The sequence below is a fragment of the Macaca nemestrina genome, chromosome 17 (assembly GCF_043159975.1).
Source record: "Macaca nemestrina isolate mMacNem1 chromosome 17, mMacNem.hap1, whole genome shotgun sequence".
Classification (NCBI taxonomy): Eukaryota; Metazoa; Chordata; class Mammalia; order Primates; family Cercopithecidae; genus Macaca; species Macaca nemestrina.
The window spans coordinates 40,904,088-40,916,629 of NC_092141.1; the positions used below are offsets into that span (position 1 = coordinate 40,904,088).

Below are 12,542 nucleotides of genomic sequence, written 5' to 3' on the forward strand. Positions count from 1 at the left end.
CCAGGCATATGATGAGGGGTTCGCGGATGTTCGTGGATGCTATTCTCATCACAGCCGGTGGGTACTGTCACTCCCATTTTACAGGCAGCCCAGAGAGGTGAAATGACTTGTAGATTTGCTTACCTGAGAAGTACTACAACTAGGGAGGAGCCCTTCCCAAGCCCTGTGCTTCTAACCAATGCTTGAGGCCAATGTGCAAATTACTTATGGCTAGCAATTATATGGCACACAATGTAGGTATTTTAAAAACCTGTATCTTGGGCCGGGCAAAGTGGCTCACTCCTGTAATCCCAACACTTTGGGAGGCGGAGGTGAGGGTATTGCTTGAGGCCAGGAGTTCAAGACCAGCCTGGGCAACATGATGAGACCCCATCTCTACCAAAAAAAAAAAAAAAAAAAATCGATATCTTAAATGCATCACCAATCTTATATTACAGATTGTATAGATTACTAACCACATGTGCATCCCCAGAGCCTAGCACAGGGCTTGGCACATGTTAGGCAATAAATATTTGTAGAATAAAGGAAAGTGGCCAGGCCTGGTGGCTCACACCTGTAATCCCAGCACTCTGGGAGGCCGAGGCAGGCGGATCACGTGATATCAGGAGTTCGAGACCATCCTGGCCAACATGGTGAAACCCTGTTTCTACTAAAAATACAAAAATTAGCCGGGCATGATGGCGGCACCCGTAATCCCAGCTTCTCAGGAGGCTGAGGAAGGAAAATTGCTTGAACCTGGGAGGTGGTGGTTGCAGTGAGCCAAGATCGCATCATTGCACCCCAGCCTGGGCAACAAGAGTGAAACTCCATCTCAAAAAAAAAAAAGGAAAGATATGTAAATAAAGTTATATTACTTAAAGATAAATGTTCCGCCAATTTTGGGATTTTTCTTAAGGCCAAAGAAGATGTTGAAGAACAGCTGCTTTAAGTTTTTCTGGGCTAAAATTATCACAGCTGTACACTATGGCCAAGTTGCCAGTTTATCTGTGTGCTGGCATGAACTTGGAATTTTGGGGTGTGGGATACAGAATTTGTAATCCTGAACTAAGGCCCATGGGTTGCCTGTGTGCAGAGGTGTGGCGTGTCACTCCAGTTCATTCTCTCCTGGTCCTCTGCCCCCATGACCTCTGTGGAATTCATACTGGTCTTATCTGCCTGTACCTGTTAGGATCGTTCAGAGCTTGTGAAGGGATTCCTCCCAGACCCACACTTCCTGCCCAGGGAGGGCCTTTATTACTGTGTTTATGTGCACACAGCCCCATGTTTGTCTTTGGTCTCTCCCAGTTGCTCTAGTCCAGGCCTCACCTGCAGTCACTGAAAGTTTTTGCTTTTTTTGTTTTTTGAGGTTTTTTGGAGACGAAGTCTTCCTCTGTCATCCAGGCTGGAGTGTAGTGGTGTGATTTCGGCTCACTGCAACCTCTACCTCCCAAGTTCAAGCGATTCTCATGCCTCAGCATTCCGAGTAGCTGAGGCTATATGCGTGTGCCACCATGTCCAGCTAATTTTTGCTTTTTTTTTTTTTTTTTAAGTAGAAATGGGGTTTCACCATGTTGGCCAGGTTGGTCTCGAACTCGTGATCTCAGGTGATCTGCCTGCCTCAGCCTCCCAAAGTGCTGGGATTACAAGGGTGAGCCACCACACTGGCCCAGAAGTCTTTATATCACCACTGGGGGGCAGGTGGATTCAGGCCGTTACCTTTGAGGTTCCAGAACTGGAACCCAAGCCTCGGCCCCTGGATCTTAGGCCAAAACTCAGGTCACTGAATTTCTGATCTGGAAGGAACCAGGGAGGTCCCCTCCAGCACTGGCAAACTGTTCCCTAGGCCGCGTCCCCACGTAGCCAGAGCTGCTGCCTGTGTTCTGTTCCATGGCTTAGGGCGTCCCTGAAAGGTTTGCTTTGAAGAGAATTTTGCTGCTCAAAAGTCGGAAAGCCTTAGACCTCACTCTATAGATGTGAAAGAAAACTGAAGCCCAAAGAATTCAGGGACTGTGCCCAAGGTCACACAGCTAGCTGGCCAGGCCCCTTCCATACTCCTGCCACAATCCGAAGCTGACCCTTGACCCTAGGGTCCGGACTCCGAGTGTGGATGGGGTGAGGGAAAGGTCAGGGTGTGCCAGCTTGACCCTGGCAGGGGCCCTTCCCTGCCTGGGGCTGCCCTGAGGCGGCTCTGCCTTGGTGGACCGCGCTGGGGCAGGGGCGAGGGAGTGGACTCTGGGCGGGTTTGTACAGACCTGCTCTGCAAAGAGAGGCCAGCCTAGGGAGGCTGGGGCTTCCTCTGTCCAAAAGGTAATTAATGAGGAGCAGCCTGGGCAGCCAGCCCTCATTGCAGCCCCGCAATGCAGCCTTCGCAGACAGCCCCGCCAGGAGAGCGTGGGAAACCTTTGTCATGCAGATCCTGCTGCCTGTTTGTTTGCCACCCTGGGATTTTTCTTTCGTGTTATATATGGCTGACCCTGTGGCTAAGCAGTAAAAAAAGCAAAAGAAAAAGAAAGTTATCTGACAATAGATCAATACCTAATTAAAGCCAGAGGGAAGGCATGAAAGATTTATAGTTGCCCTGGGAGGGGAGGAGGACTTGGGAGTCCTCAGTTCGTGACAGGTTTTTTTTTTTTTTAGAGATTACATCCCCCTTGAGACCAAGAATTGGTTGTAGGGAATCTCTTTCTTGAAGACCTCAGTGAGTAGGGGAGGCCTTGATGGAGGTGGGGGCAGGGGAGGTGGAAGAGTTTATCAGGGGGCTCTGCTGCCAGGTCCTTGGGTGCTCTGGTTGCTGGGCTGGGCCAAGCCTCCTCCTAAGTCCGTGGATCTTGCACCCCATAGAGCCTGCAGAATTTGGCTTTCTGCCTGTCCCTCCTTTCTCCAGCAGCTAATTGGCTCTTGAGCCCGCAGGCATTTTCCAGTGGTAATTTCTGCACACTCACCCAGGCCAGCCACCTCTCATCCTCTGAGCCCTGGGCTCTACCTCCTAGTTATTTTTAGTCTCCCATGTCCTTCCCTGGAAGCCAAAGCATTGATCACACTTAAATGAGACCAGAACAATAAATTTCCCCTCTTCTCTTTGCTCAGCTTCCCTCCCAGGACAAAAGTTTGTCATCCCCCAGACCAAGCCTCGCATACCCTTCCTTTCCCCCAGAGGGTATGACATCATCTCTTTCTCTTCCCTGTGACTTTTCAAGGACATGTTTCTTCCAAAGGAGCCCCACTTGAGAGATGCTCTTGGCCTTTTGTGATTTAGCTGGGCTGGAGGAAGGGTGGAAGTAACCCTAAGTAAGCAGTTTTCTAGATGCTGTTGAACAGAGGGAGAGATGGAAGAGGGTGGAGGTTAACCTCTGGGCCAGTTTGGGGCGTGGCTGCTAGAGAGGCCAAGAGTGCGGGCTTTGGTCAAGAACACAGGTGGGTTTTGCATCAGGCAGACCCAGACAAATCCTGGTTCTAGCACTTCCTACCAGGAGACTCTGGGCTCAGTCTCCTCATCTTGGGAATGAGGCTACTGGCACCTGCCTCAGAGGGCTGTCTTGAGGGTTGAAGGGAAGAAAGTCTGTAAAATGTTTGCCTGGTATGCATGTCACCTAGGTGGCAGCTGTTTCTGCAATAACTACTGCTACTATTTTTGTTATGGTTCCAGAACCCTGACATAACACCATGTCAGGCAGAGGTTGGGTTGAGAGGCAGATAATCCAGGTAGAAGTCTGAATTTTACTTTGGGCTGGACACTTCCCTCTTTTGAGTCAAAGAATCAAATGGTTCTTTCAGCCAGAAATTAATCCTCTAAGAAACGCACTGGAGGCAGGGCTCTGTGGCTCACACCTGTAACCCCAGAACTTTGGGAGGCTGAGGCAAGAGGATTGCTTGAGTCCAGAAATTTGAGACCAGACTGGGCAACATAGTGAGACTCTGTCTCTACAAAGAAAAATACAAAAATTAGCTGGGCATTGTGGCGCACGACTGTAGTTCCAGCTACTTGGGAAGCTGAGGCAGAAGGATCACTTGAGCCCGGAGGTCAAGACTGAAGTGAGCTTACCGTGCCACTGCACTCCAGCCTGAGTGACAGAGTTAGACCCTGTCTCCAAAAAAAAAGAAAGAAAAAGAAAGAAAAAGAAAGGAAAGGAGAGAGGGAGGGGAAGAGGGAGAGAGGGGAGGGGAGGGGGCGAGGGGGGGGAATCTCCCAGGCAACATGGACTCAGAGGAGGAAGAGGTGGAGCCTCTTGCTCTGGAGTCTTAGCATGGAGCCTGCAGAATCCAAGGCCTGGGGCTGGGGTGGGTGAGCCGAGTCCCGCATTCCTGAGAATTCTCGTTGTCTTTCTGTACTAGGGTCCTTGGCGGTATCTGTGGCTGACATGACCGCTCCAGTTGTGGGCTCTTCTGGAGGGGTGTATGCTCTCGTCTCTGCCCATCTGGCCAACATCGTCATGGTGAGCACCTCCCATTCTCAGCGTGTCTTTCTGGCCCTGTCCTCTGCCATCACTGGGCCTGAGTATTAATCCACTGGAGCTGGCTCACCAACAGCCAGGCAGACCTGACCTGGAGCAGAGTTCTCACACGCTCCTCAGCCTCTGCAGGCCCATTTCAAATGGGTGCCTTCTGAATATGATTCCTGTTTTCTCCAGTCATGGCTTGGCCTAGGACCGTGCCCATCTCCTTCTTCTGCCTCTTTCCCATTCACTGACGTTAAAGAGTTAACATTTGGCCACTAGCGTATATGGCCATTGGAATTGCTTATTTATCATAGATTGTTAAAAGGGCCTTAGAGATTATCTCATCAAAATTCAAAAGGTTAAGTGACTTGTCCAAAGTCACAGTTAAGTTTGTGGCAAAATGAGGGCTTGAACCCATATCTCCTGACAACCATTCAAGAGTTGTTTCCTGGCCAGGTGTGGTGGCTGACGCCTATAATCCCAGCATTTTGGACGGCCGAGGCAGGCGGATCACAAGGTCAAGAGATGGAGACCATCCTGGCCAACATGGTGAAACCCCGTCTCTACTAAAAAAATACAAAAATTAGCTTGGCGTGGTGGCATGCTCCTGTAGTCCCAGTTACTTGGGAGGCCCAGGCAAGAGAATTGTTTGAACCTGGGAGGCAAAGGTTGCAGTGAGCCGAGATCGCGCCAACGCACTCCAGCCTGGTGACAGAGCGAGACTCCATCTCAAAAAAAAAAAAAAAAAAGGCCGGGCGCGGTGGCTCAAGCCTGTAATCCCAGCACTTTGGGAGGCCGAGACGGGCGGATCACGAGGTCAGGAGATCGAGACCATCCTGGCTAACACGGTGAAACCCCGTCTCTACTAAAAAATACAAAAAACTAGCCGGGCGCGGTGGCGGGCGCCTGTAGTCCCAACTACTCGGGAGGCTGAGGCAGGAGAATGGCGTAAACCCGGGAGGCGGAGCTTGCAGTGAGCTGAGATCCGGCCACTGCACTCCAGCCTGGGCGGCAGAGCGAGACTCCGTCTCAAAAAAAAAAAAGAGTTGTTCCCCTATCCCAGCCTGTCATGGGAGGAGGGCAGCACTCCATTTCTCATCCTCTGCCTTTTCCTGGAAGGTAGTACAGTGTGATAGTGAAGGACATGGGCTGTGGAGCCAGTCAGCCTAGGTCTAAATCCCTGCTACACTCTGGGCAAATTACTTAACGACTTTGCACCTCACTTTCTACATCTGTGAAATGGAATGGGAGCTGGGCACAGTGGCTCAGGACTGTAATCCCAGCAGTTTGAGAGGCTGAGGTGGGCAGATTGCATTGAGCTCAGGAGTTTAAGACCAGCCCAGGCAACATGGTGAAACTCCATCTCTATGAAAAATACAAAAATTAGCCAGGCGCGATGGTGCATGCCTATAGTTCCAGCTACTCCAGAGGCTGTGGCTGGAGAATCGGTTGAGCCTAGGAAGTGGAGGTTACAGTGAGCAGAGATTGCACCACTGCACACCAGCCTGGGCAACAGAGTGAGACCCTGTCTCAATTTAAAAAAAGAGAAAGAAAATAAATGGAATGATATACAGTAAATGAGATAAAGTTCAAATAACCACCTATATAAATGTAAAATTAATTTCCTTCTCCTGACAGAAGAGGCCAGAATGGGCTCAGACTAGACAAAGCCTTGAAGGCCAAAAATTGGGATCTGATAGTCTTAGAGGATGTCAAAATCCTTTTTTTGGAAGCAGTCTGAAATCTGAAGGCTGATGGAGGAGTCAGTGGCTAACCCTGCCCAACCCCTCTGCTGGCCTGGGAGCCTCCAGGTCTTAGTTGTCTGTTTCCCCAGTACCTGGCTTACAGCTGGGAGCATGGTAGATGGTGCCCGCTACATTTTAGTGAATGAAGGAAGGAAGGAACAATGTCCAGAAAAGGCATAGCTTTTCTTTGGGGTCCTCCTGTTCTCACCCACTCCTCCATCAGTGTCTTCGCCCACGTGGCAGATGTTTGAATGCTCAGTGATCGCAGTGCACAGGGCTTGGAGTTCCTGAATTATCCCATGTTTTTCTTCCTTATCAATCTCACTGTCACCCACCCTGCTCCCAACCCTGTCCCTTTTGTTCTCATCAAAATGCCCATTGTACATTGAGCAAGAGAAGAGAGAGCACAAGAGGGAGGGGAAAAGAAAGGAAGAGAGGGGGAGAGAGAGACACTGAGTACCTGCCTACACTTGCTACTGGCCTGAATTTTGGCACCTTCAGGTGAGTGCTCAGAGAGAGGCTGCGGGTGTTGGGAAACGTGGAACGGTGAGCCTCTCAGTGTGTGTGTGCAGGTGTGTTTGCACATGCACACAGCTCAGTTTGTTGAAAACCCGAGCGTATGGGCTGCCTCCCATGGCCCTTTTAAATGGGTCATTCTGTATCAGTGCCACATCTTTCCCCAGACACAGCTTTTCCTCTGAATTCTGCCTCCTCCACTCCCCCCTCCCCCTGCCCCAATTCCTTTCAGTAGGGGAAGGAAATGCTAACCTCCTCCCTCCCATTCCGCCCAAGACTTGTATGTGTGTAGGGGTGATGAACAAGCTCAACTGAAAGAGAACACAGGGAGGAAGACACAGGCTGGAGTTCATAACGATGCCCTGTTCCCACCCTCTTCCCCACCTCATGGGAAACAGCCCTGATGGCCCAGAAGTTCCCATGGTGAAGTCAGACCACCCATGGACCATGGAGTAGGGCATGGGGGTCGAGAGAGGTGTGAGAGCAGTTTTGTTCCAGTTGACGCTTCTGTCTGGCAAGTAGCCCATGGCCTGCGGCTGTGGAGACCGGCAGCCCTATCTGAGCCCAATGCCTTCCAGAAGCAAATGGCTTTCCCTAGCCAACTGGGAGCTGTGCAGTCCCCAAAGCATGACACATGGGGAGCCCTTCTCTAGGAAGTTGTATGGGCTGGGCGCGCTGGCTCACACCTGTAATCCCAGCACTTTGGGAGGTCAACACAGGCAGATCGCTTGAGCCCAGGAGTTCAAGACCAACCTAGGCAACATCTCTACCCATCTCTACCAAAACTACAAAAAATCATCCTGGTGTGGTGTCATGCACCTGTGGTTCCAGCTACTCTGGAGGCTGGCTGAGATCACCTGAGCCAGAGAGGCAGAGGGCCATGAGCTGAGATTGCGTCTCTGCATTCCAGCCAGGGGAACAGAGTGAAACCCTGTCTCGAAAGAAAGAAAGAAAGTTATGTGGTGTTTATTGACGATGAAAGAAAACTCATTGTCTCATTAACAAGGTTGATTTCTCTTGGTCAAGAGGCTACCTTTACTCTAACTAGTTCAGTGCCAAGCAGTTCAGAGATGCGTTGGGTCGACCCGTATGAAATTGCCCCTTCTGGCCGGGTGCGGTGGCACAAGCCTGTAATCCCAGCACTTTGGGAGGCCAAGGTGGATGGATCACAAGGTCAGGAGTTCGAGACCAGCCTGACCAACATGGTGAAACCCCGTCTCTACTAAAAACACCAAAATTAGCTGGGCATGGTGGTGCACGCCTGTAATCCCTGCTACTCAGGAGGCTGAGGCAGTAGAATCACTTGAACCCAGGAGGCAGAGGTTGCAGTGAGCCGAGATCACACCATTGCACTCCAGCCTGTGCAACAGAGGGAGACCCTGTCTCAAAAAAAAAAAAAAAAAAAAAAATTGCCCTTTCTATGGGCCGTCAGCATTTGAATAGTGGCAATTTCATGTGGTTCTACCTAATAGATATACTATTGTTTTCAGCTTCAAAAGGAAGGTTTGAAGTGTGTGTGTGTGTTATACACAGTAAAGTGCCTCATCAGAACTAAAAGAAAAAGCATAGATTTGAGAGAACATCCACATTTGAGTACCAGTGTCACCATCTTAATAGCTATGAGTCTATTACTCAACTTCTTGGAGCCTCAGTTGTCTCATCCGTAATCCCATCTTCACAAAACGATTGTTTGGGAGACGAGAAAATGGACAAAATATTTCAACAAAAGATCTGGAATGTGAAAAGCCCTATAATCAAGACTTCTTTCTTTCTTTCTTTCTTTTTTTTGAGACAGGATTTCGCTCTGTCGCCCAGGCTGGAGTACAGTGGCACGATCTCAGCTTACTGCAACCACCACCTCCTGGGTTCAAGCGATCCTCCTGCCTCAGCCCCCCAAGTACCTGGGACCACGGGTTCGTGCCACCATGCCTAGCTAATTTTTTTTTTTAATTTTTTTGTAGAGACAGTTTCACCATGTTGCCCAGGCTGATCGTAAACTCCTGAACTCAAGCGATCCACCTGCCTCTGCCTCCCACAATGCTGGGATTACAAGCGTGAGCCACCATGCCCCACCAAGACTTCTTATTTTAAACACTAGAAAGATACAGACATACCTAATTGAATACTTTATTAATTGCCTCCTGCTGGCCAGAATTCCATTTTTTAATCTACAAGATATTTACTTACACTTTGCTCTGTATGATTGATGTTTTCCCAAAATATGTGAGATCTGAATTTTCACAAACTGAACCATATTGTCAAAGCACAAGTGAAGATGGTTGCCTAAAACACACTAAAGATTTGTTATAAGCTTTACTTTATTGGCCCAGCACAGTGGCTCATGCTTATAATCCCAGCACTTTGGGAGGCCAAGGCGGGCAGATCACGAGGTCAGGAGTTCGAGACCATCCTGGCTAATATGGTGAAACCCCATATCTACTACAAAATACAAAAAAATTGTTTGGGTGCAGTGGCTCACGCCTGTAGCACTTTGGGAGGCTGAGGCAGGCAGATCACAAGGTCAGGAGTTTGAGACCAGCCTGGCCGATATGGTGAAACCCCATCTCAACTAAAAATACAAAAATTAGCTGGGCATGGTGGTGAGTGCCTGTAGTCCCAGCTACTGGAGAGGCTGAGGCAGAAGAATCGCTTGAACTTGGGTGGCGGAGGTTGCAGTGAGCCAAGATTGCGCCACTGCACTCCAGCCTGGGCGACAGAGTGAGACTCCGTCTAAAAGAAAAAAAGAAAATACAAAAAATTAGCTGGGCTTGGTGGTGGGCACCTGTGGTCCCAGCTACTCAGGAGGCTGAGGCAGGAGAATGGCGTGAACCTGGGAGGCAGAGCTTGTAGTGAGCCGAAATTGCACCACTGCGCTCCAGCCTGGGTGACAGAGTAAGGCTCCATCTCCGAAAAAAAAAAGGGTTTACTTTATTAAGGAAAAATCCTTTTATAGGACAAAGAATCACTCCCTAATTTATCTGTGTCATGCTCTCACATTCCCTGTGTTGGGTTTTCTTTTTTTTTTTTTTTTTTGAGACGAAGTCTCGCTCTGTCGCCCAGGCTGGAGTGCCGTGGCCAGATCTCAGCTCACTGCAAGCTCCGCCTCCCGGGTTCACGCCATTCTCCTGCCTCAGCCTCCCGAGTAGCTGGGACTACAGGCGCCCGCCACCTCGCCCGGCTAGTTTTTTGTATTTTTTAGTAGAGACGGGGTTTCACCGTGTTAGCCAGGATGGTCTTGATCTCCTGACCTCGTGATCCGCCCGTCTCGGCCTCCCAAAGTGCTGGGATTACAGGCTTGAGCCACCGCGCCCGGCCTGTGTTGGGTTTTCTTGAAGTCATTTCACAAGAAACCGTTTCTACCAGGGATAGATGTAGAAAGCTGTGTTGGAATGGAAGCTCCCGGCCTGGCTTTCAGCCTCTGCACTCTTAACTGGTTGGGTGAGCAAGATGCTGAGGGGACTGCTTACCAACTTGTTCGCTGTGGGTGAGTTACTGTCTCACTCTTTGAGGCTCTGGGAGAGAATGAAATTAAAGGGCCTGCAAAAGGTTTGTATTCCCCAAGGATCTGCGGGCTTTTCGGCATTTATAGCAGCAGCAGTGCTGGCTGCGTGTGAGATTTTTTTTCTTCTCTCCTGTTGTTTCAGTGCTGATTTTATTGGCGGGAATATTGGATTGGGAAAGTAAGGCAGCTGGTTGGAAGCAGGGACTCTCTAGTTTAACCCCTCGGCTGCTGGGGGGCAGATCATATTTACTGGCGTTCCTTCGCTCCGTTTGTGGGCAGCTGGGACAGACGGCACAGGCACATGGAATGTGACCTCTGAAGTGTAGGTGGACAGAGCCCTGGACCAGGAGCCCAGTCAGCTCGCCATTCACTCACTGTGACCTTGAACCAGCCCGCCTGAATCCTCAGTTTCTTCTTCCCTAAAGTGTGCGGCAGAGGGATGGACTGGATCAGTTTGGCAAGCTCCAGGGCTTTCAGGGGCCAGGCACGTGTTGTAAACCCATAAAGCGTGCCTGGGAGGTGCTGTGGCAAAACGAGTCATTCAGATTCAGAATTTTTCAAGCCGCTCTTCAGGGCAAACTCCCCGTCTTTGTCTCAGGTCAAGATACTGCCACACATTTAGATGATGCCTACTGTGTGCCAGGCAGTGGTCTTAGTACTTTACATATATTAATTTATTTCATTCTCACAACCACCCGATGAGGTGGGTAACTGAGGTAAGGTGCTGTTGTTATTCACAAATGAAAACAATAGAGAAAAAGGAATTCTGAGCCACCCCACCAATGACCAACCAGGCCAAGAATAAGGATGGTGCGTTTAACATCTATCCCAGATAGGGCCCAGGAGGGGCATGGAGGCAGGAGACCTCAGATAAAGGAGAGAGCCATCCACATGTTCTAATTTACTTTGCCTGATATTATCACTCAGGACACAGTGAAAAAGACACTGTCTTCAGATAAGATATTCACTCAGGCCAGGCTCAGTGGCTCACACCTACAATCCTAGCACTTTGGGAGGCTGAGGCAGGTGAATTGTTTGAGCCCAGGAGTTCTGGACCAGCCTGGGCAACATAGGGAGACCCCATCTCTACAAAAAAAAATTTAAAAATTAGCCGGGTGTGGTAGAGTGTGCCTATGGTCCCAGCTAGTTGGGAGGCTGAAGTGGGAGGATCACTTAAGCCTGGAAGGTCAAGGCTGCAGTGAGCTGTGATCATGCCACTTCACTCCAGCCTGGGCAATAGAGTGAGACCCTGTCTCAAAAGAAAAAAAAAAAAAAAAGAAAAATAATAAGATATTTACTCAGAGGGGGCTGAGCACAATGGCTCATGCCTGTAATCCCAGCGCTTTGTGTTTTGTTGTTGTTTTGAGACAGAATCTCACCCTTCACCCAGGCTGGAGTGCAGTGGCGCAGTCTCAGCTCACTGCAGCCTCCACCTCCCAGGTTCAAGCAATTCTTGTGCCTCCAGAATAGCTGGGGTTACAGGCATGTACCACCACACCCAGGTAATTTTTTTGTATGTTTAGTAGAGTTTAGTTTCACTATGTTTGCCAGGCTGGTCTTGAGCTCCTGACCTCAAGTGATTTGCCTCCCTCAGCTTGCCAAAGTGCTGGGATTACAGGCCTGAGCCACCACACCTGACCTGTTGTTTTTGAGAAAGGGTCTCACTCTGTTGCCCAGGCTGGAGTGCGCTGGTGCAATTTCAGCTCACTGCATCCTCCACCTCCTGGGCTCAAGCAATCATCCCACCTCAGCCTCCTGAGTAGCTGGCACTACAGGTGCACACCACCATGCCCAGCTAATTTTTGTTGTTGTTGTTGTCCCAGATTTATTGAAAATAATATAGCACTGCAGAAAAAATTCAAACAGGTCCCCGAGGCGTTTTGAAATTCATCCCAACTGTAGGCTGAGTGACCTACAGGTTGGACAGACTGCCGAAGTCCAAAAGCTTCAGCATTTCCTTAGTGTCAGGATCTACTTCAGTTATCTCCTGATCCAGGGCTGAGACCTCAGGAACGTAATTGTCTCTCCTTTCTCTCTCCTCCTCCTGCAGTTTGATGGAGATACCTCTTACAGGGCCTCTCTGAATCCGCTTCATCAGATGCGTGACATAGCCTGCTATCTTGTTGCGGAGCTTCTTGCTGGGGATAATGGCGATCTCCTCGCACACGCGCTTGTTCGTGTGGAAGTCGTTGCCCAGGCGCGTGTAGTACTTCTCTATGATGACCCGGGCCGCCTTCGTCACAGTTTTGGTGCGAACGCGGCCCATGTTGGCGGGTCCTTGGTAAAAGAGCACCCAGCTAATTTTTTATAGAGGCAGGGTTTCGCCATGTTGCCCATGCTGGTCTCAAACTCTCAGGCTCAAGC

At 49.8% G+C, this 12,542-nt stretch overlaps 2 protein-coding genes across 6 annotated transcripts in view; one reads left to right on the forward strand and one right to left on the reverse strand.

Moving 5' to 3' along the window:
• The window catches only part of LOC105485192 (rhomboid like 3), a 61,643-nt gene that overhangs the window by 36,780 nt on the left and 12,321 nt on the right, over window positions 1–12,542 (forward strand). For all 5 annotated transcript variants that reach the window (XM_011747408.3, XM_011747409.3, XM_011747412.3 and 2 more), the window contains one exon: window positions 4,312–4,412. In XM_011747408.3, the coding sequence (XP_011745710.1) occupies window positions 4,312–4,412 (101 nt within the window). The remainder of the gene's footprint in view (window positions 1–4,311; window positions 4,413–12,542) is intronic.
• Window positions 11,985–12,460, reverse strand: LOC139359363 (small ribosomal subunit protein eS17-like). Its single transcript, XM_071081959.1, has one exon. It carries the CDS (start codon window positions 12,442–12,444, stop codon window positions 12,091–12,093), a length of 354 nt encoding a protein of 117 aa, XP_070938060.1. The 5' UTR covers window positions 12,445–12,460; the 3' UTR covers window positions 11,985–12,090.

What these genes read in the sequence shown, in the direction of transcription:
- LOC139359363 (XM_071081959.1), bottom strand. Translation starts at nt 12,444, where the DNA reads ATGGGCCGCGTTCGCACCAAAACTGTGACGAAGGCGGCCCGGGTCATC.